Source organism: Diadema antillarum, unplaced genomic scaffold (assembly GCF_040938485.1).
Source record: "Diadema antillarum isolate AM-2024a unplaced genomic scaffold, OU_Dant_1.0 seq00001137_RagTag, whole genome shotgun sequence".
NCBI classification, from domain to species: domain Eukaryota; kingdom Metazoa; phylum Echinodermata; class Echinoidea; order Diadematoida; family Diadematidae; genus Diadema; species Diadema antillarum.
The window spans coordinates 113,049-136,095 of record NW_027271949.1 but is presented as its reverse complement, the minus strand read 5'-3'; the positions used below and the strand labels follow the sequence as shown (position 1 = coordinate 136,095).

Below are 23,047 nucleotides of genomic sequence, written 5' to 3'. Positions count from 1 at the left end.
CTGATCATGTACAAAAGAAACAATACTTACATGCCATTCTATATATACGATTCTCTTGTATGCGTTTGTTTGATCATCATTGACATGAATCTCAAAACCTGTGATGGGGGCACTTGGAACTGTGGAGAAACCATTTTTGAAGAATAATTTTCAGTCATATCAAACAACAGGGATAATTGTTTACTTGACAGTTTGTCATTAACTAGGAAAGTGAAAAGCTAAAATGAGACCCTAGCTTGCCGAGATATAGCACATTTTCATGATCAATGTCACCAAAAATGATAATTTCCAATAACCGAGTCCTATCCAAACTTCCATACCCTGGAATGCTATGTAATATACAGAGTGTGTGTGTGTGTGTGTGTGTGTATATGTGTGTGTATATATATATATATATATATATATATATATATATAAGTATTGGAACAAGTTCACTCGATTGACAGCAGGTTCATCCGTATTTATTGCTACTCGGAGTTTCATGCCACCTCGATGAGGCGCAATCGTCAGGCAATCGCCTGACGATTGCGCCTCATGGAGGTGGCATGAAACTCCGAGTAGCAATAAATACGGATGAACCTGCTGTCAACCGAGTGAACTTGTTCCAATACTTCTGTCTAAAGCTCTTCCTTTGAGGATATCGAGCACTCTTCATAGAAGGATAGAATCACCAGGTGTCTATATATATATATATACATATATATGTAAATATAAAGTAGGTCCTATGTAAAGCAAAGTATGACTTCCAAGTGTCCTAGATAAGGCTTTAGAGTGGTAGGTCAAATACATCAAATCCGTGGGTGTGATGAAATAATGGCTTTGTTTATTCTGCAACAGCTATGAACTTTATAGACTTGCCATAAAAATGATATCCTTCTCAAAGGATATCAATGATAAACAAAAAGTGAGTTACCTCGAACCCACTTAAGAGTGTACGATTAATTTCAGCTGATGTAATGTTTGAGCTAAATACTAGCTACAACATCAGAAAAGGAAAAAACATTGTGTCAATTCTTATTCCACTGGCAAAACCCTCAGGAAGCACTAATCTTTAATCTGTAACATATGAAAAGCGGTAGAAGTTTAATTGAAATATAACATTCAATGAAAAACCAATGGAAATTCTGTCTCACAAGATGGTAATTTTGGCAGTACAGTGCACTCCCGTTACAACGAACACGGTTATAACAAAATTTCGTTATAACGAAGCAAAACTTCTGGTCCCAAAATTTTTGGCATAAAAGTTTATGGTACAACATTCACTTATAACGAACACGGTTATAGCGAAATTTTCGTTATAATGGGGTCTTTTCCGAGGGCCACTAACAAAGAAAAACAAAAGAAATGTGCTCCGTTATAACGAAATGTGGATCGCTTCCGAAAATACGTAGTGGAACAAGCATTTATAGCGTCTCTGCAAGAACGAATACTTCACATCACTGTGTGTTTTTTCCGCGTGTCACGCACAGTCTCTGAGGGGAACTTGCGTTATTGTAATACAATCATCTGAAATCAATTAAGGTTTGTTTTATTGTTCCGAAGGTTCCTTATTACAAAACACACAGATTCTGATACACCTAAATGTCCGTTAGTTCGGAAATGAAAGAGGGTTGTTATTACGAACATTTTGGCGTTATTCCAAAGGTTTGTTATTAATAAGGTTCATTAATCCGACAAAAAAATATGGTTCTTATTTCGACGGTTCATTAGTCTGAAAATGATAGGAATTCCAAACATTCACTAATCCGAACATAAAAAAAATCAATCAGCTGACTGTGAGTGCTACTGGTAGACACACGGAAGACTGGTGCCTAGCGGTGCGACATTGCCGTTGCTCCCTGTAGCTCTAGATGTTCTTGGTGAGCTACATGTACACCCATAGTTGTGTGAAATATTAATAGTTTGCAAAGCTAAGAATGTGATTCTTGTGATTCTTGCGTAATTGTGTGCTTGGTAAATTTAGTTTGTGTTTCGACGCGTTTCTCCACATGACGTGTACGAGTATTATGCAAATGCATACACAGTATTCTGTAGACACACCACGGTCATCCACACGCAATGTACATTCAGCACGCATGTTCTGCAACCCTGTGTTGCACTCGATTACGTACTGGTATTTTCTTTTTGTTTTTATGGTGATTGGTGATTTAATTGTCCACCAGAAAACAGTGTTGAAAGAAGAACAACGATTTTCATTCAATTCATTCATGTTAAAGTCAATTCAATTCCAATATTGACAAGCATGCAAACAATCGGTAGGCACTATAACAGATACCATGTTGAACAGCAATAACGTCGGATAAGTCAAAGAAAATTCGACGCACACGGACCTCGAAGTTCACGTACGTCGAACCATTTTCTTCAGTCCCGACTAATTCGAGGTATGCGAGGTTGACTGTATATCTAAATTATATGAACTTTCAGAAAAACGAATCTTCAGAAGTGTGAAGCTTCAAATGAACAAACCTTTGGAATCCCGGGAAAGGCAAAACTTCGGAATAAGGAGCCTTCGGAGTAACGAACTTTACTAAGAAACGAACCTTTGAAATAGCGAACTGTAACCGAATCCTAAACCATCATTTTCTATACATGCGTGACAATAAAACAACTTTATGCTCTCTTTTAAATGTAATATTCAAATGAAATTAAAAAGATACCATCCCATTTCACATAGCTTTCCAGTGTATGATGAGTATTCAACAAAAAGAATATGATATATGCGTGGTTTCCTTGTTTTGGTTATATATATTGTATTTGTTCGGTTATAATGAAATTTCGTTATAACGAAAGAAAACTGCTGGTTCCAAGCATTTCGTTATAACGGGAGTGCACTGTAGTTTCAATCAGACACAAGACTGCAGTTTCACTATTTTGACTGACCTTCTGCTCGAGTTCTCTGATGCATCTCTTGTGACCATTCCCCAAAGACATCTGCACCACTGGTATCTGCTAATGGTGATACTAAAATATCATAGGCACACCTCATACGCACAGTATACTCCGTGTACGGTCGGAGAGGACGGATAATCTTTGATAGGCCACTAATATAGTCGTGGGATATCTGCAGATAGATGGAAGGAAAAAAAAAAACATATTTTAGCAATACATGCAGTGGAATCATGAGCCAGGTTGGCTCAATCTGAAATTTTCACAACCACCATATTACAGCTAAATGTATAGTGTACATGTACATGAACAAGGTATTAATTCACCAACTCTGCAATATCAAGCATGTGAACTTCAATCCTCATTGTTGTTGAAGAGAAACACTGATCATCAGTTCCAAATAACAAGAAACCCGAGGGCCTCACAGTCACCCAAGTATTGCAAGTTCAATATCCATGCATTCTTGCAGATTCTTACCTGAGAACATTGCATGCTTGTGAGGGGAAGGGGGGCAGCTTTGAGTGTTTCCATGCGGGCATGACGTCTTTTTGCATATTTCCATCACACTGGTAAAAACAGCTGCCAAGTACACTGTATTTAGAAAATTTGACTAAGCACAGGCCTCGAATTAACCGACGGCCACCGACGGACATGGCCGTCGGTGCCCCTCTCGTTGGCCGCAATGCCTTTTTTTCCTTGATCAAAGTTACGGCCCCAAAAAATGTGCCCTTTTTCTTGTGGCCGTGGTGCCCTTTTAGAATGAAAGTTATTATTTATGACGTATAATATGCCCTTTCTCAAAGTCTACACTTTAATAAGCTTGAACAACTTTCCTGATCTCAAATATCATACCTTCAGTTCACTCGCGTCCCAATATATCTGATTCAAACTCAAAGTATCTTTCCGAGATACGAGACGACGTGTAGAAGTCTATGTACATGTACGCCCGACCGGCTTTTACTGTCCCGACTGCCTCCGCAGCGTAGCGACCATAGAGTTACTAGCTAGGCAGTGGCGGGCCAGAGCAAGTGGTCGCAAGCCATGCTAAAAAATGCCAGGCCTGTCGGACGGCTGCGAGCATTGCCATCTCTCTCGCTCTGCATCGCTGCCCGCATGCTCAAAGCAAAATGGCGCCGGAAGTGCTCCAAAGCGAGCGCGGCGTACGCGTTGAGAACGTACTGTATTACCACAGAACCTACATCGTATTGCGTATGGCCTACTGCCTAACGTTGTCTGCTGCGGAGAGATCTTATGCGTGTGTGCGCTGCTGGAGTGTAGCAGCACGGTCGATAGCATACAGCTCTATGGGGCATTCACATCACGTATAAACACCCAACATGCCCTTTCCAATGTGGCCTTGGTGCCCCTCTGACTGACCTAAGTGCCCTGGCCTCTTGGAAAAAGTGCCCTTTTCTAAATGGCCTTGCCCCTCCAAAATCCTATTTCGAGGCCTGTAAGCAGTTGAAAAAAAACAGAAAAAATTGCCCCCCCCCCATTTAATCCCCACCTGACCCCCTGGATCTACATTGTACAATTAATAACCTTGGAAGTGCACTCACTATATGTATTTACTCAAGAGTATTTCCAGTTGTAAAGATTTGTATAGATTCCTTAATTTCAGGGTTTTGTCAGTCCTCTCCCCTCCGCCCCCCCCCTCGGGGAATTCTGTTTATCTTAACAAATGATGCATCACACATTACCTCACGTTCACTCGAGGACAGCTGCAGAGAAGTGCATGCACTATGTGTGTGCGTGTACATAGTCATTCCCATGCCACTGCATGTTATACTATGCATGCATGGTACGCTGTGCTAGCAATAGCGTGTGCTTCAGTGCAGTGCAGTGCAGTGGCTAGCTTTCATGTGTGGCTTAATTTCCCTCTTTTTGGCAACCCCGGGTACAACCTTAAAAAAAAATTAATAATTACATCAGAATGGCTGATTTTCATTTGATACCCTAGGGTACCATTTATGTCATCAAATATATATTCTATCACCGAATTGATACTACCTGCCAAGTTTGATAAAAATGTGACCATCAAGAAGATGATTAAAATGTACAATGAGGGCCCCAATTTGGACCCTCCCCCTCCCCAGGGGCTCCAAGGGGGGCACTTCTAAGTCCACCATAAACAAACTTGAAACAACAACCAGTAATGTACTTAATCACGGCATTATCTTAGCTCTATCACTTCTGGTTCTGGAGAAGAAGATTTTTGAAGATTCTTTAATTTCGGCTATTTGGGCTTCCAAGGGCCCCCCACAGGGAGTCCTGGAGGGAGTATGGTGCCCATTCAAACAAATTGAGATCTTATCCCCCAAGGGATGCTACCTGCCAAGTTTGGTGAAAATCCATCACGTTGTTTTTCAAGAAGATGGAAATGTACAATTTAGGCCCACATTTGGATCCCTCCCCTAGCTCCAAGGTGGGCTTCCCTGCATCTGCCATGACAAACTTGAAACTACAGTCATCAATGTACTAACTCATAGTATTAACTTACATGTAGCTCTATCACTTCTGGTTCTAGAGAAGAAGGCTTTTAAATATTCCTTTATTTGGGGGTTTGAGCCGTTAAAGGGTTTCAAGAAGATGAAAATGTAAATGTTCATGCAAGACGGACAAAAGACAACAGATGATGGAAGACGGACGTCGAATGAAGAGTAATCGCAACAGTTCCTCTAATCCTGCAACCATGATAGTATTCAGCTGGATTTAAAAAACCAAGGTAACTCTTTAATATAATTATGATTTTTGACTCATTGCCCTCACACTACCAATTATGAATTAAATGTTTTTGAAAAAATTGTTCGGAGCATACTTGTATGCCAGGTGAAGATAGATCCCTTTCAGTTTGCATGAGACCAGGCAAACAAAGGTGTAGAAGATGCACTCCTATGACTCTTTGTCATACAATTTGCATGTCCTTGTCACGTGTGCATTAGACATAACAGAAAACATACAAACACACTTAAGTTTGCATATCTTTCTTCAAATTGTACATACCATTGACCAAAGCTGTCCAATGAATAAACTTGTGGTTATGAGAGTTCATCCAGTACTGTGCACATGAATTTTGAACTTCTCACTTAATAGTCCAAAACAAGGAGTCAAAAGTAATGACACATTTCAGATGCAATTGCCAACAATGGAACTGCCACGAAAGGTCTCACTTTCACCCAGGCGTGGAAGTTCACCTTTCATGCATTCTTGCAGACTATTACCAAAGGACAAGCAAACTTTGGGGGGGGGGGGGACAGGTTTGAGGGCCCCTCACGGAGGGGTATGGTGTTCGTTTGTATCACACTGGCAAAGATACCTGCCAAGTTTGTCGAATATGTCAATGTGGTGGAAGCATGGTGCGCATTTGTATTTACTGTCACCCTGGTGATAATACCAGCCAAGTCTGCAAGTTTGGTAAAAATTTGAATATGTGTGTTTGAGAGAAAGATGTGAAAATTAGGCCCCAATTTGGTCCCCCTGCACATCAAATCACCATTTGAATCACGCTTTTTGTGCTCTTCTTCTCTCTCTTTTTTTAAAATTTTGCAATCTTGATCAAAATTGCGCTTAGCGTTTAGAAACGTTGTCATAAGCACTTTATAATGATATTTATTATCATTATAAAATTGCACTGCTTCACAAAGGGAAAATTGTGAATCAATTTGCACCAGTTTGAGTGAGGCCAAACTGTGCATGAGGGAACCTTAGAGTTTGACCTCACTTTCTGTCTTCCTATTTCAGGATACAAATATCTTTTAAAAACTCTCAATGGACTAAAAATATTTGACATTGCTGTTTTCAGGAAGCTGATGATCACAATGGGAAAAAGGAAAATGGACGTCCAATCGCTCTTTTAATCTAGACAGAATTTTCTTTCAAAACATGATGTACATAGAGTGTAACTTCTCCTCTTTACTTTATCAGGTAAAACATAATGCAATTCATTCACATAGTTGCATGACTGTCTTCTCAAGTCATTGATAAGATGTACAGAATATCTCTTGCATTACCACCTTTACCTCTACACTTACCCATGCAAGTTCACTGCTAACAGTAACACTGATGGTGTGAACAATGTGGTATGCTTTGATACATGGTGGACTTGTAAGATGAGATCTTGGGTTCAATCATTGTCTTCCTCTATTATCTTTGGACAAGATATTCATCCTGACAGAAGTGTTTGAATGGATGTATGTTACTACTTGGGGCAATAAAACTGGCAGAATCTCTGAGAGAGTAGTGTTCACAAGAAAGAGGCCACCCTGCTTTGATGAGGCTGCATTGATATTATCTGCATGCAGCACGTTATAGGATGGTCCATGAGGGGTTTAAGCTTTCACTGCAACATGTTCAAATTCTTATGCAACATCCTCCAAAATTGGTGATATGCTCAAAATAAAATGAAATCAAACATATAAGAAACCTCTGCAAACTTTAAGAAACATCAAACTACCAATGGTACTTTAAAAATTTGTGCTCAAAACATGAGACAGAACATTGATCGTAAGCAGCACAAGGGGAAATAAGTCATGAAATATAGTGCACTATGCACTCATGATGTACATACAATTCTCACACTCAGAGCTTGCAACATTCTCAAATTTCAAGTTGTGGACCACCCCGGGTCTGCCAGGATAATCTAAACAACAACCATTTCATGGATGAATAGTATTGTAGATGTTTACAGAACTACCATCCTCTTATCCCAACAACTGAAGCAAATACCAGCCAATCAAGAGACAAATACTCACATCTTCCCACTCGGAGCTATCTTTGATTTGATACTGTATCCAGTACTCAAGACCATAAAGAGAGTTCCAGTCGTCGGGGGTGCTCCAATTCACTTCAAGTTGCCCATTTTCACTTGGTTGGCCCACTCTAATGTCAGCAGGAGGTTTGGGCCGAACTGAATATAAACAGGCATGGAAAAAAAGGTGGTAATGACCCATCAACTGTTGGTTAATGTAGTGAATTAATTAAGTTCTGAAATTGAGCAATAAGCATCAAAGACACATGACTATGACAGCTTTTGTGTTGAATTTCTTAATTGACTTTGATATGCTACATGTAGAGCAAGGCTTTGCACTGACACCAAGAAATGACTGCTACTGGGTTATTTGAGACCAATCACTTAAACTTAAGTGCAAATATATTTGTGGTACACAGTTTCATTACTCTTCGCAATGCTGCACACTGGCACTCGTCTGATGGTCCAGGACTAGTCAAAATCCCTATCGGACCAGTAACTTTTTTTAGGAATGGACCAGTAAAAAATGGAAAAACTGGGTACCTACTGGTCCCACAGACAGGTCGGACCAGTAGAAAAAATGGATTAAAGTGCAGCCCTGCTCTTTGCAAATTAAAGCTACTTTTGGCTGAACATGAATTCTGCAACTTGTGAAAATAATTTTGCAATTTTCTCTGCAGATTTTGAATGGGTGGAGTTATGTACTTTGGCAGTGATGCCTCCCTAGTATGTGTGTGAATGTGTATGTGTGTGTGTGTGTGTGTGTGTGTGTGTGTGTGTTTTTGCTCACCAAAGTACAATTAGTAGAATCCACTGAGTGCATTTGTGTATGTGGTACCATGTACTACACATGGACATTCATCGCTCGTTAATTAATTCGTGCACCTGTTTCTGTCAAAAGCGTCACAAAACATTTTGAACATGCTTTCCTGCTTTGATCCAGTGCTGTCCACCGACAGCCAGCATGGATAAAAACAAGACGGCGCTTTGAGAAATCTAAAAACTACGTGCGCAGAAGATAATAACTCTCTTAAATCAAGAAAAATGCATGTGCAGTTGTAGTGCATATTGCGCAATCATCGCTAAAGCAATTTCATTTGCGAAATGCAAGTACTTTACAAGAAAAAGCAAGTGATTAAGCAGTTTGACTGTGATTTGTAATCTATTTTTCCCCATTTGTCGCACATTGATTCAGAGTAAACATGGGCAGTGACAGTAGACGACATGCTTGTCTTGCCATTCAGGGATGTGACATGCATGGCCGCAAGTGGCCGCTTCAGTAATTACAAATTTGTGACGCAAAATTTTCCTTGTTTCAGGTTTGCTGCTCTCCATCATTGGTGTTTATTCAAAGGCAGTTGAGTCTGAAGAGGCACCTCAGCCAAATAGGACCGAACTGAGGGAAACCGGGTTCTTTTGTCAGTGATGATGCACGATTACACAATCGTCATTGTCCAAACGTCTGAATGTACTCATTAAGATGCACATAATCAGGTGGCGGTGGTGAACATTGGATCAAAGAAAGACCTCCATTCATGGTCCATATGTGTAGTAGGTCCATGGTGGTACAAAGTTTCCTTGCAGACGGTACATTCCAACAGACTACACAGTATTATATTCTTTCTGGTCAGTTTATTCTGTCTTTATTTGTTACAAACTCAAAAAGCTGCATCACTTCGGTGATCCCTCGCATTTATCCCCAAGTTGAATTATCCTTCGGGTTTATGCCAGGTTCAAGTGTGTGCGTGTGTGTTACACACAAACACACTGCTATAGCTTCTGACCACCCGAGCATTGAGAATTAAGGGTTTCTGGGACGAACACTGTACTAGGGCTTTCTATAGCTCAGTCGGTAGAGCACCGGTCTAGCAATCCGGAGGTCTCGGGTTCGAATCCCGATGGAATCCCATTTTCTTTGCTCACTTTTCCACTAATAATTTATATTCTTTCTGGTCAGTTTATTCTGTCTTTATTTGTTACAAACTCAAAAAGCTGCATCACTTCGGTGATCCCTCGCATTTATCCCCAAGTTGAATTATCCTTCGGGTTTATGCCAGGTTCAAGTGTGTGCGTGTGTGTTACACACAAACACACTGCTATAGCTTCTGACCACCCGAGCATTGAGAATTAAGGGTTTCTGGGACGAACACTGTACTAGGGCTTTCTATAGCTCAGTCGGTAGAGCACCGGTCTAGCAATCCGGAGGTCTCGGGTTCGAATCCCGATGGAATCCCATTTTCTTTGCTCACTTTTCCACTAATAATTTATATTCTTTCTGGTCAGTTTATTCTGTCTTTATTTGTTAGACTACACAGTACATAAATGTTCGTGCATGGAAATGGCAAATCGAATTCTGACTTTTCTGTGAATTGGAAGAAAACATGCAAGTAAACAATAGTGCAGAGCAAATTCAAGAACCAATGGATATGTATCAGGGGCAGATCCAGGAATTCCGTGGGGGGGGGGGGGGGGGCACAAACAATATTTCTGGTGCTACTTCCGGGTTTCATCTCCTTTTTTTTTTTTAATTTCTTTTGTTTTAACATCAAATAAAGAGGGGACGTGCCCGGTGCACTCCCTTATGGATCCGCCACTGTGTATTTGCACCGCTCAGCTCCAAAAATCAACTGCAAGAAAATATAAACATTTTACAGTAGCTACTAATGAAATTTCCAACACGTACTGCATAAGCCATACATATATAGTGAGTCTAATTTTTCTTGAAATGGGACTTACTGACAATTTCGCAAATGATTAATATTGTGATTGTGGAGTACTGTGCTGAACAGAGAAATGTATGCGTGTATGTCACATTCATGATAGGACCAGTTAATATTTTTGCATGTTTTTAAAGTCCCAAATAAGCACCTGACACACAAAATTTGCAAAAACAAAACCTTGCAAAGTATGTACAGTAGTCAATCTAACACACATACCATATACAAAGCAATTTGGAAAATTGACTGTCAAAATGAGTCACAAGTCGCACCAGGAATTTCCATGCATTGGGCAAAAAAAGGATGGAAAAGCACTCTCGGGGTCAATTTTTTTTGCACCTTTTTTAGGGTAACATGCAGCCACAAAATCGGACATGGCTTTGTATCAATATGCCCAGACGTTACAAATTTTCTCTCAAAAGTTGCACAAGTCTTGAACAACAACAAAAAAAATGTCAAAAAGTCTCATTATGACGCCTTCTTGTGTTGTCGAATTATTGCACGAAACATCACCTGGGCCTTTTAGGGTTAAGTGTACCTAAAGTAAATCTAAATTAAACGATTGGACTTGTGTTCTTTCCTGCTGAAGAGGTAGCAATGGACAGGATCTTGATCTTCACCATGCATTTTCAAGAACAAGATGAAAATGTAAAAATTGGCCCCAATTTTTACATTAGGATCTTGATCTTCACCATGCATTTTCAGGAACAAGATGAAAATGTAAAAATTGGCCTCCAATTTGACCTCCCCGTTTCTACACAACTTGATTTTTCAGATTCCTTAATTTGGGGCTATGGGGTCCCTCTGGCTGCCCTAAGTGGGGCATGGTGCCCATTTGTACAATTATATATCCTAGTGATAATACCTGCCAAGTTTGGAGAAAATTTGACTGTGCAGTTTCAAAAATAATATAAAAATATGAAAATCAAGCCTAAATTAAGACCACACTTCTCTCTGAAGACCACTCACCTTTTGTAAATGGATTGAATTCCTGGTCCAAACTGGTGAGAGCACTCCCTAACTGGTTTTCAGTCACAACCCAAACTGGAGTCCTGTGTCCCTGGTTATCAATGGTGCAGTGATTTGGTTTGCCTTGTTGTTGCTGCGTTTCATGACCACATGAGATGTTCTCCTTCTCTGAGTTGGAATGGGGATTTATCCTTCAAAACAAAATAAAACAAAGAAACAAAAATGCACCACAAATGAATCACAGGCACTATGGCTACCTTTCCACCACAGCCATAAACACCAAAGCTTGTTTCTGTGACAGGAAGGTGGGAAAGATATGGAGTAGACTCTCAAAGAAGCTTCTGTAGGGCCCTTCACAAACACAGTCTAGGCTATAAAAAAAATGGGAAAAAATGAATTTAATTTCCACCATTCACACATGGCTAGAAAACTTATTTAGATGCATGTGAAGCATTTATGATTTCTAAAGTTACATCCTGGTTTAAAACAAAGGTTTTTACATACATGTAGTGTGTGAGAATGGCATGTTCACACACACTGCACAATGTATATCATTGAGGTTTTTCTTTTTTTTAAAACCAAGATCCCATCACCACTGCACTGTTGCGCATTGCTTTATCAGTTGCATTTACTCACAGCTGATTCTTACAACTTTGTGACAATTGATTTGTGCAACCTAATGCGATGTTAACTCTTGTGGACAATAGAAAGTAATCAGTAACTCTTGCAATAAGCAATGCCATGCAATAATTAGCCCTGCTTGACTTTTTTGAAACTCTTGCAATAATCTGCCATGTGCAGCATGTGTGAACATCATGCAAAGAACATAATGCCACTTGTCACACTGGATCCACACACTTGGTTGCCTGGGGTCACGCTTCAGTCATTATTTAGGCATGTGCAGTCTGGGGCTTCAATGTGCTTGAAGCCCAAGATCAAGTTCAAGCATAGGTTTCCCTTTTGGGTTAGGCCTAAGTAGGCTATGAAGATCTTATAAGCCATTACCTTCAAGAGTCAAATTACAGAAATTCTTACATTGGGGACTGCATGTTTCCCCATTCTGCAGTCTGTGCCCCTTCCCAGCATCATAGGTCCAACAAGAATATTTGACTAGCCCTCAATTTCAAGGCTTACATCCTTGGGCATGTCATCTGATGATTACAAGCCACCAAGACCCAAACAGCAAAGCAAGCAGAGGGCAATCCCAAGCCCTCAAGGTCTGGCTTCAGTGAATGAGGGCAATGCCTGGCTAGCAGGCGTATCTCACACCCGAGTGTCGCAAGTAAAATCTTTGCCCGCATCGTCCTACATGTCTCTTCATCCTTGTGGAAGATGTCCCCCCTAAGTCTCAGTGCGGCTTTCAAACATCTCAACACACAATTGATATCTTTTGTGCTCTCAAACTACAGGAGAAGAGTCAAGAACAACAACTGCCTGCAATGTTCAACTTCTGGGATCTTTAAAAAGCTATAGACAAAGTCTCCTATCCTGCAATGTGGCAATTCTTGGTTGATTTGGATGTCTGGAGGACTTCACTGCCAAGGTAAGCTCCCTTCATGATGGCATGGTGGGTAGGGTACTGTATACGGCGAATATTTTGCAAGGTTTTTAATTTCGTGAATTTCGCGAGTCAGGTGCTATTCACAAAATTGAAGACACGCAAAAATATTGACTCTGATCCCGATGTGAATGTGACGTACGCGTTTACACTTCTCTGTTCAGAACAGGACTCCACAATCACGAATTTAACCACTCATGAAATAGTTGGGAATTCCAGATTCGCGAAAATTTAGTCTTGCGAAATATATGGCGTATACAGTATGCCATCAAAATGCCCTGCAGACCCCCTTACAATCACTGGAGGTCTCGAGCAAAGATGCACCTTGGTGCAAACCAGCCTCATGCTATACATGGCTGTCATGTTAAATGAAATTCCATCCGACTTGCCTTCCATCAACATGCGCTATGGCATTGATGGCAAACTCTTCAAACTTGCAGCATGCTTCTGTGGAAAGACAAGGAACTTTAACCATCTCAGTGTCTATGAGTTGCAGCATGCCGCCGACTTTGCTTTTGCCTGGACAGAGAAATACACATTACAAGACAAATTTTGCTTCAATAAAATGCATAATCATATACTTACACAATATTACCAATGTGTAATTTGTACTTACCTCTGATAGTAAAGTGTATCTTTTGTGTTTAAATTGGTTTTTCTGCCATCTTCCCAGCTGCATGTAAATGTATCGATGTTCGTTGACCAGCATGTCAGGTTTGTCACTGGAAGTGGTTTATCTACAATGTCAAACACATTACAAAAACAACATTTATATTGGTGTACAATGTCATCAAGCATCAAGCTGAATCAGTTGCAGAGTAGTTTGATGTTAACCAGCTTTTTTATATAATTGAGGTTTCTGCACATATGTACTGTTCCCAATGTTGATGGAACAGACATATCTCCACACTGTAGTATGGGTGCTGGTAGGGGGTTCCCGTTTCCTTTGTCTCTTTGGTACAGTCTATGTGTTTTTGTACAATGGCATATCAATTTTGATAAGTTGTTTTTGGTTTTGGATTGTAAATTGCCTTGGATATATATGATTAAAACGATGTAAAAATATATAGTGTACGTATAGCAGTTGCGCTACAGACGATGTGATGTAAAGTGCCGTGAAACGACTTACAGCTTGTACACGTAAGAGCACTATACAAATCAATGTAATTATTGTATTTTAAATTGTACTGTGTGTGCAAATTGGTGGGAAACTCATTTAAAGATTATTGAGCACATTGCGGCACTCTCATCTTTGCATTTACTAGCCAACACACAACTTTTAAAGGGAATTGTGTCCTTGTTATTTCTAACCTTTAGAGATTCCTCATACTTTGAATATGTAATGAAACATATACTTCTTGTCACCTTTACATATTACTAGAGGGGCAATACTAGCATTGTGGGCCTTACATTCAGAGTATTTTGTGACTTTGTGCTCTTATTTCAACAACTCAGCATGATCATGATAATTCGGAATCCATTCATACTTTATTCTAACCTGGTCATCCCGAAGTGTTAACAGTCCAAGTTTTGATTAGTTAAATAATAAATCATTTGGTAGATATTCACAAGATGCTTGCCGTGACGGACATTACATTTTTTGGACACGATCATTTACCTCCATGTGGACATGTTGAAAAATTTATGAATTGGAGCATTAAGTAAAAGAAATTTTCTTCTGAAATTAGTGCTCAGGTCCTGTTTAAGTAGCAAATTGATAATTGTGTACAACAGATTCTGCATTTATTTTATAGGTTTACAAATGTAGCATTACTGGGAGTACACTTTTAGCGTTACAGCCATTACAACTTGCGAGTTCAGGCTGCGCGCATTTGAGGTTTGCATGCGCGCACCAAAGTGCGTGCTCTAGTTTCTGTTAGGGCGAGGCGCGCCGTGCAGCTGAGGGTTTATGACGTAATAAAGGCTTCTACACATATTGGGATTCGGGCGACTCTGCACACAATGCAGTACGTATGGGTGGAAATAATAGAAGAACAAGATCAGTGGTGGAAATGACCTGCATGCTTGGCGGAGGTCTGCGCTCTCAGAGTGCTTTTCTAGTTTTAAGACTAGAAATGTCGCTTTGGCGACTGGTATGCCTCCGCCATAATGCATGATTTTCCCAATAGGTCTAGATAGTACATGTGGACAATGTGTGATTACATTTTCACAAAATTGGCAAAATATTGAAATGACAAGTTTGTCACAAATGTGTTGAATGTTCACCTTCCTTGACCTAGGTTTAATTGGATGAATAGGAGAGCATGTATCTAGGGATTTAAGGACTTTAACTTGACTTTGACCCATTCATACATATAGGCATTGAGTAATTTTCAAGGTACAGGTGTGGAGAAAAAGTGCAATTTCTGAATTGAATAGTAAATTGTTACCATTTTCATCTGGCCCTTGACCCTAAAATTCATAAGATAATCACTTTCAGGTAGAACATGCATAATATGTACTAAGTTTCAAGATAACTTGAGCCACTTCCGAGATATGGAGGAAAAAGTTAGTTCAGCACTTTCACTTGATCTTTGACCTTTTGACCTTTGAGGCAAAAAAAGAAGAAGAAAAAAACTTTCCAGAGAATTTCTATTAGGTTACACATGCATACACCAAGTGTAAAAAAAAAAATAACCCTGCTGGCATTGCATAAATATGAGGGAAATAGTAAAATTTTGAAGTGTTGCACTTGACCTTTGACCCCCTGACCTTTGACCCCATGAACTCTACATTCTCTAGATAATCACTTCCAGTCAGTACATGTATATACTATGTTCCATGAAGATACCTTGAAAAATTTTCCAAGGTACGGAGAAAAAAAAAGAAGTTTTAATATTTTTACTTGACCTTTTGACCTTTGACCTTTGACCTCATCACCCAAACTTTCACCAGAGAATCTTAATTGGGTAATACATGTATACACTAAGTTTCAAGAAAATATCTTCAGGCATTCAATAAATATGGTGGAAATAGTGAAATTTTATGTATTTGACCCTGACCTTTTGACCTTTGACCTTTGACCTCATGACCCAAACTTTCACTAGAGAATCTTAATTGGGTAATACATGTATACACTAAGTTTCAAGAAAATATCTTCAGGCATTCAATAGATATGGTGGAAATAGTGAAATTTTATGTATTTGACCCTGACCTTTTGACCTTCGACCTTTGACCTCATGACCCAAACTTTCACCAGAGAATCTTAATTGGGTAATACATGTATACACTAAGTTTCAAGAAAATATCTTCAGGCATTCAATAGATATGGTGGAAATAGTGAAATTTTATGCATTTGACCTTGACCTTTTGACCTTTGACCTTCAGCATGTGCACCCAAAAGTTGATAGGCACAACTTCACCCCCCAATACACATACATGTCAAGTTTCATTAGGATACCTCAACAGGTTTTGATAGTTACCTTGTCCACAAAATTCATTACGGACGGACGGAAGGACGGACGGACGGACGGAAGGACGGACGGACGGACGGAAGGACGGACGGACGGACGGAAGGACGGACAACCCGAAAACATAATGCCTCCGGCACCACTTCGTGGCGGAGGCATAAAAAGTAACACTTTTCATGGAATTGCCCTAAGGAAATAATATCCTCAGCATCCTAGGAAATAATATCCTTAGCATTAACTGTGCAAACTGAATAAAAACTTTTCCATGTTGTGCTATGAACCAATTTTCAATTCATTTGACAGACTAGTACACTGTAAAAGTTTCGCGGTGTTGAAATTTTCGCGCATTTCGCGCAAACAGAAAGTAACGCAAAAAAATAAAAGCACGCAAATATTTTTGCTTGCCATGTGTTCCTGTGGGTGATGATGTCTTGATTCCGCAGAATTACAAACAGGCGAAACTCTTCTCACCCAGCCAAGTGCAAAAAATTAGTCGCGCGAAAATATCCACTTTTACAGTATATGTAAAGTAATCCAAAGACATGCTGAAAGCTTTGAAAATGACATAAGAACAAGCCTTTTATCAGACAATTGTATGAAATAGAGAATGTATCCTGCAGTGAATCTCAGCACTTTTATAATTCTGGAAAATTCTGTAAAAAGTGATATACTCACAACCAACATGAATTGTAGTGGCAGAACTTTTGTAGTCATCGTATGACTCATTGGGTAGACCACAAAAGTAGGCGCCCTTGTCTTCGAGACTGGCATTGATGATGTGCAGCTGTCCGATGCTGTCATTCAGAACAGAACGGGTATGTTTCTCTGGTACTTGATTATCAAAGATCAGCATCCATATGATGTCGTTGGCTGTATGTGTCGTCAAAGTTCGGTTGACTGCACAGTGAAGTGTTAAGTTTGTGCCAACCTCGATGGCTTGTTCTTTTTCCAGAATGTCCGCTTTGGGTGGGAAAAAACAAAACGCAATGTTTAAAACGAAAATTGAACTTTCTCAGCCTTGTATGCATTTGCACATATTGTAGAACAAACTTATGAATATCTTTACATTTCAACACTTGAAAAACAAGGAATTTGATAAGAAAGGAGAAACTAGAAATGTCGCTATGGCGACTGATGCCTCCGCCATAATGCATGATTCTCCCAATAGGTGTATAGTACAATGTCTTCACAATGTGTGATGACAGTTTCACATACAATGTAACTGACAAAATATCAAAATAACAGGTTTGTCAGAAATGTCTTGAATGTTCACTTTCCACGAACTGGGTTTGCTATAATTGTCTATTAAAGAGTGCAGGTACACATACTTGGGGAATTGAAAATTTTTACTTGACTTCTGACTGACCTTATTATAAGTTTATGCATTGAGTATAATTTTCAAGGTATGAAGAAAGAGTGTAATTACAGTACAAAATATATCCTTTTTTTTTCATTTAAACCTAACCTTTGACCCTTAACCTTTGACCTTCTGGCTGGAAATTTCCAAGAGAATCTCCATTAAGTAATACATGTACATATATCAAATTTTAAAACTAATAATGCAATCATTGCATATACTAGTATATGAGGGAAATATTAACATTTTGAGGAGTTGACCTTGACCTTTGACCCCTGACTAATGACCCATGACCCCTAAATTCCCTAGATAATCCCTGCCAGTCAGTACATGCATATGTACCAAGTTCCATGAAGATATATTGAACTATTTGCGAGAAAAGTGATATTGCAACATTTTCACCTAACCTTTGACCTTTTGACCTTTGACTTTATGACATGAAACTCACTCTGGATAATCTTTACGCAGTAGTACATGTCTACACTAATTTTAAAGAAAATAACTGCGGGCATTGCATAGATATGGGGGAAATAGCAACATTTTTAGCATTTGACCTTGACCTTTTGACCTTTGACCTCTTGCCAATGTCACTAAAATCTACTCAACTAATTGTCCCATAATACATCATCCTTGGACCATGTTTGGTGAAAGCTGCTTCATCCAGTTTTGAGTTATCATGTAAACAGATAAATTTTAGGATTTGACCTTGATCTTTGACCTCTGTCCGATTTCACTGAAAAACTGATCAAGTAATTGTCCCATCATATATCATCCTCCAAGAAAGTTTGGTGAAATTTGCTCCATCCAGTCTTGAGTTATCGCGTAAACGGATACAATTTCGTGATTTGACCTTGACCTTTGACCTTTAACCTTTAGCCGATTTCACCCAAAATCTAATCAAATCATTGCCCCATCATACTTCATACTTGGACCAAGTTTGGTAAAATTCCAGTAAATATTAGTCAAGTTATCGCGTAAACGAAAGCGGATGGACATACGTACGGACGTACGGACGGACGGACAACCCGAAAATATAATGCCTCCGGCACCACTTCGTGGCGGAGGCATGAAAACAGAAACTATGGTGCACTAGTACAAGCATTTGTAACTCACTCTCTCTATGCAAAAGACCTGAAAAATCTTGAAGCAATCGCTTTATACATCAAATTACCATCTACTGTTGATACGTAACACATAGCAGAAAGGTTTCATCGACAAGGCACTTTTTGTCTCACTGTACAAAACATTACAAACCAACAAATAACAATGCACATGAACAAATAGTGTACTGAGCATGCACTCCAGGTGCAGAAAGAGACACTATTACAGAAGGATCATTGAGAAATGCAAATAATATGTGGGGCCTTTTTTGGCATATGTATGGATGGAGATGAGCTGCTTGGTGGTCGTCTACACTCTCAGAGTGCTTTTCTAGTTTTATAATGTGTGATTACTGAAAACTAGAAATACATTAAGACTTGACAATAGTCAAGTCCAATTCATGATTGTGTACAGGACAGGCAATCAACATGAATATGGTCTTGTGACATCATAAACTGACTGTAGTAGTGACTGCCACTGATCAACCAAAAGGTTTGGACAAGTTTATTGATTTTGAATGGACTGTTTGACTTTCCTTTTGGTGGGCACGACATTGCATACAGTGTACGTAAGTTCATACTCACTTTTTCCTCCAGAGGAAACCAAGGCAAGCCAACAGAGAGTAATGACCAGGATCCACACTGATTTTGCCATCATGTGTCTGTAAGTCTCTCCCTCTTCACACCTGAGGAAGGCCTTATGAAAGGCATCTAGTTAAGTATTTATTCCTGTTTGGTCTGATATTCACGTTTTTCTTCAAACTAAGCTATGAATAGTGCGGCTTAGATTGGATTAAAGGCCTCTGCTTGATGTCTTGAAAGATGTCTGCTCAGCCTGCATTAGAAGAAAAATAAAACACAAGAGTAAACAAAGTGAGACATTGAAGGTACATGTGTGTAAATGTGTACAAGATATTAACAAAATCCATGCTTCACGAGAAGCATTCATTGCCAAAGATGTATGTACATGTATAATCAGCCAGAATATTAATCTAGTCATGCTAGCATGGAAAGGTGGTCATAAACTTCTAACAATTACATACAGTTCTGTATAGCAGGAAAATAAGCACCGAGAAGTGCAGTGCTCATCACAATAAAACTCAACGGGCAATGAAACTCTGAGTTCTCTAGCTTGAAATGTACGTGTACAATGTGTACACACACATACACACACACACACACACACACACACACAACCCACAAACAAAACAAGGTACATAATATAAACATGAGGGTCAGGGCTTCCAAGAGCACAGTGATGCACTGGCTGGCACCACAGTATGATCCTTCCACAAAAGTCATCTTGCTACAGCATGTAGGTTATTGTAAAAAAACAAAACAAAACAAAACTTGATGCAATAAGATACATGTACTTATGATAAAATAAAAGAGCAATTTTACACATATGTACAGGATGTACACCAGCAGACTTGTGAGGCTAGATCGTTACCTCATCTAGTTGGCATGGGCACGAGCTGATATCATTGTTATTCTCAACTAGAAATGTCGCTATGGCGACTGGTATGCCTCCGCCATAATGCATGGTTCTCCGAATAGGTCTATAGCACAATGTCTTGACAATGTGTGATGACATTTTCACATAACTGGCAAAATATTAAAATGACAGGTTTGTCACAAATGCATTGAGTGTTCACTTTCCTTGAACTAGGTTTATTTGGATGAATGGCTATACTGTCTAAATCCCCGTTTACAGTGCGGGGCTGGGCCGCTGGGCCGTGGCTGGGCCGCGGCTAGGCCGCGGCCGAGCCCGCCTTCATTTCAGTGTAAACGCGCAAAAGGCCAAATGCGGGGCCAATTTTGGCCGCGCATTTGGCCACGCTCTGGAGGTGAGCCCAGCCTTTTCTCAGTGTAAACGCAAACGGGGCCAAATGCGTGGTCAATTTTAGTCTGGCTTCCAGACCCTCTGCCCTACTATTTCACTATTCAGGATATTAAACCCCTCAACATTGAAAACTAGTATAGTTTAAGGTGGTTTTGTCCTCCAAAGGATTTTTCCTTCGGCAAAGGCCTTTGCCCGAACAGTGACTTCGTCGCCACGGGATCCAGTTGGTAAAGTGTCTGAAAACCAGACTATACCAAATTGCATTTGTTTACAAGCAGAGCGCCACTATGATAAAATATTGAAAGATTTGAATGAAAAGCCCGGGCTGAGCCCCGCACTGTAAACGGGGTCTAAGAGTGCAGGTATTTGGGGATTTGAGGATTTGTACCCAACTTTTAACCCTTTTATAAGTTTAAAGAAGAAGTGAAATTTAGCACTTCCACTTGACCTTTGACCTTTTGGCAAGAAACTTCCAAGAGAATCTGTATTGGATAATACATGCATACACTAAATTTCAAGAAAAAGTAGGCATTGCATCTAGATAAGAGAGAAATAATGACAGTTTGATGAATTGACCTTGACCTTTGACCCATGACCCCTATATTCCCTACATGATCACTGCCAGTCAGTACATGCATCCATACTAAGTTCCATGAAGATACCTTGAAATATTTGTGAGATATGGAGAAAAAAGTGAAATTTTAACATTTTCACTTGACCTTTGACCTCATGACCCAAAGCTCTCTCTGGGGAATCTTTATTTGGTAGTTCATGTACACCAAGTTTCAAAAAATACCTCCAGGCATTGCATCTGATATAGGGGAAATAGTGAAATTTTGAGCATTTGACCTTGACCTTTTGACCTTTGGCCTTGAGCATGTGTGCCCAAATTTTGATAGGCACAACTTCACCCACTCATACATATACATGCCAAGTTTCATTAGAATACCTCTAAAGCCCTTATTTACACTTGTGTTTCTTAACCCCGTACTTTCTCTGACCCAGGACTATCGTTAATCCCGTACCAATCTTTTCAGCTTTTTACACTTGCCAATAAATCCTGTACTAAGCTCTTGTCCAGGGCTAAAGAGAAAACTTAACTTTTTACACTCGTATTTCTTAGTCCCGTACTTTCCAAACCACATGAGTATTCATGATTACGCTGTGCACTGTACAAGTACACGCACACACCGGCAGCACTTGATTACCTCGTTTCTGATTGGTCAGTGGGGGTCCGATTTCGTCTCTGTCGCTTAGCCCCGGATTATTTCTTCGTTCTGTTTACACTCACTTGCTTGACACCGCAATTGCGGTGCTAACCCTGCTTTTTTGCAGGGCCAGATAGTACGGGATTATCGGTGGGGATAGCCCACTTTGGCAGAAACAAGTGTAAACACAAAGTGGGCTAAGGAAAGTCTGGTACCAACGGTGGGGCTAAGGCCCCCCTCCCCCCTTAGCCCTACCGTTGGTACGGGACTAAGCAAAAATTTGCAAGTGTAAAAAGCCCTTAAAGGCAGCCGATCGCCATCCCTAATGGTACGTAAACTCCGAACGACCGAAGTTTGTGCATGCAATTGCGCAATGCTACCATTGAGACAAGTGTGTGTGTGTGCGTGTGTGTGTACGCATCATACACAAACATTGTCACCGCGAGCTGCGGTGATTGAAGGAGAGAGGCCAGAAGACGCTGCGGCGTGTGTGTGTGTGTGCGTGTGTATGTACGCATCATACACAAATATTGTCACCGCGAGCTGCGGTGATTGGAGGAGAGAGGCCAGAAGACGCATGGCTCTTTCGGCCTCTCTTCATGAGCATGCGCACTGAGAGTGTGCGTCCATTCGGAAGCTCTCGTGGCTCGCTGGGACAGCCACTTTGGGTTAGGAGATAAGCACAGGGAGCTCTCTTGTAGCCTACCGTATTTTCGCTGACCCATTGAGCCAGTGCTATTCTCATTCGGGGGTCACTACATTTGATACAGAATGGGGGAGGCAGCGTGTTGCGTTCGTCTCCGTGCCGCACAAACCACTCGCCACGACTGAGTGTCTTTAACAGTTTTTTTAGATACGCTGTCCACAAAATTGATTACGGACGGAAGGACGGACGGACGGACAACCCGAAAACAAAATGCCTCCGGCGACACTTCATGGCGGAGGCATAAAATTGTGTGATACCGTACTGTCAAAGTGAATATTTTCGCATGAATAATTTTTGGCACTTGGCTTGGTGAGAAGTTTCCAATGTTTTTAATTCCGCGGAATCAAGACATCAACTAACTGGAACATATGGCAAGCAAAAATATTTGCATGCTTTTATTTTCGCGCTAGTTTCTGATTGCGCCAAAAGCGTGAAAATTTCCACTTTTACAGTACGGTACTTCTAAACCATATAATTTTTTTTTTTTTTGGTGGTGTGATAAAGAGGAATCCTCTAACATGCTGGTTGCTTGATATCAAAGTCACT

At 40.1% G+C, this 23,047-nt stretch overlaps 1 protein-coding gene across 2 annotated transcripts in view; it reads right to left on the bottom strand.

The window, feature by feature from the left end:
• Positions 1–23,047, bottom strand: part of LOC139744119 (uncharacterized) — a 124,959-nt gene that overhangs the window by 53,588 nt on the left and 48,324 nt on the right. For both annotated transcript variants that reach the window (XM_071654574.1, XM_071654575.1), the window contains exons 3-9: positions 19,330–19,579; positions 16,963–17,247; positions 13,494–13,614; positions 11,320–11,510; positions 7,638–7,792; positions 2,881–3,061; positions 31–119 (exon numbers count right to left, since the gene is read on the bottom strand). In XM_071654574.1, coding sequence (XP_071510675.1) covers positions 31–119; positions 2,881–3,061; positions 7,638–7,792; positions 11,320–11,510; positions 13,494–13,614; positions 16,963–17,247; positions 19,330–19,402 — 1,095 coding nt within the window. In that variant the 5' untranslated portion in view covers positions 19,403–19,579. The remainder of the gene's footprint in view (positions 1–30; positions 120–2,880; positions 3,062–7,637; positions 7,793–11,319; positions 11,511–13,493; positions 13,615–16,962; positions 17,248–19,329; positions 19,580–23,047) is intronic.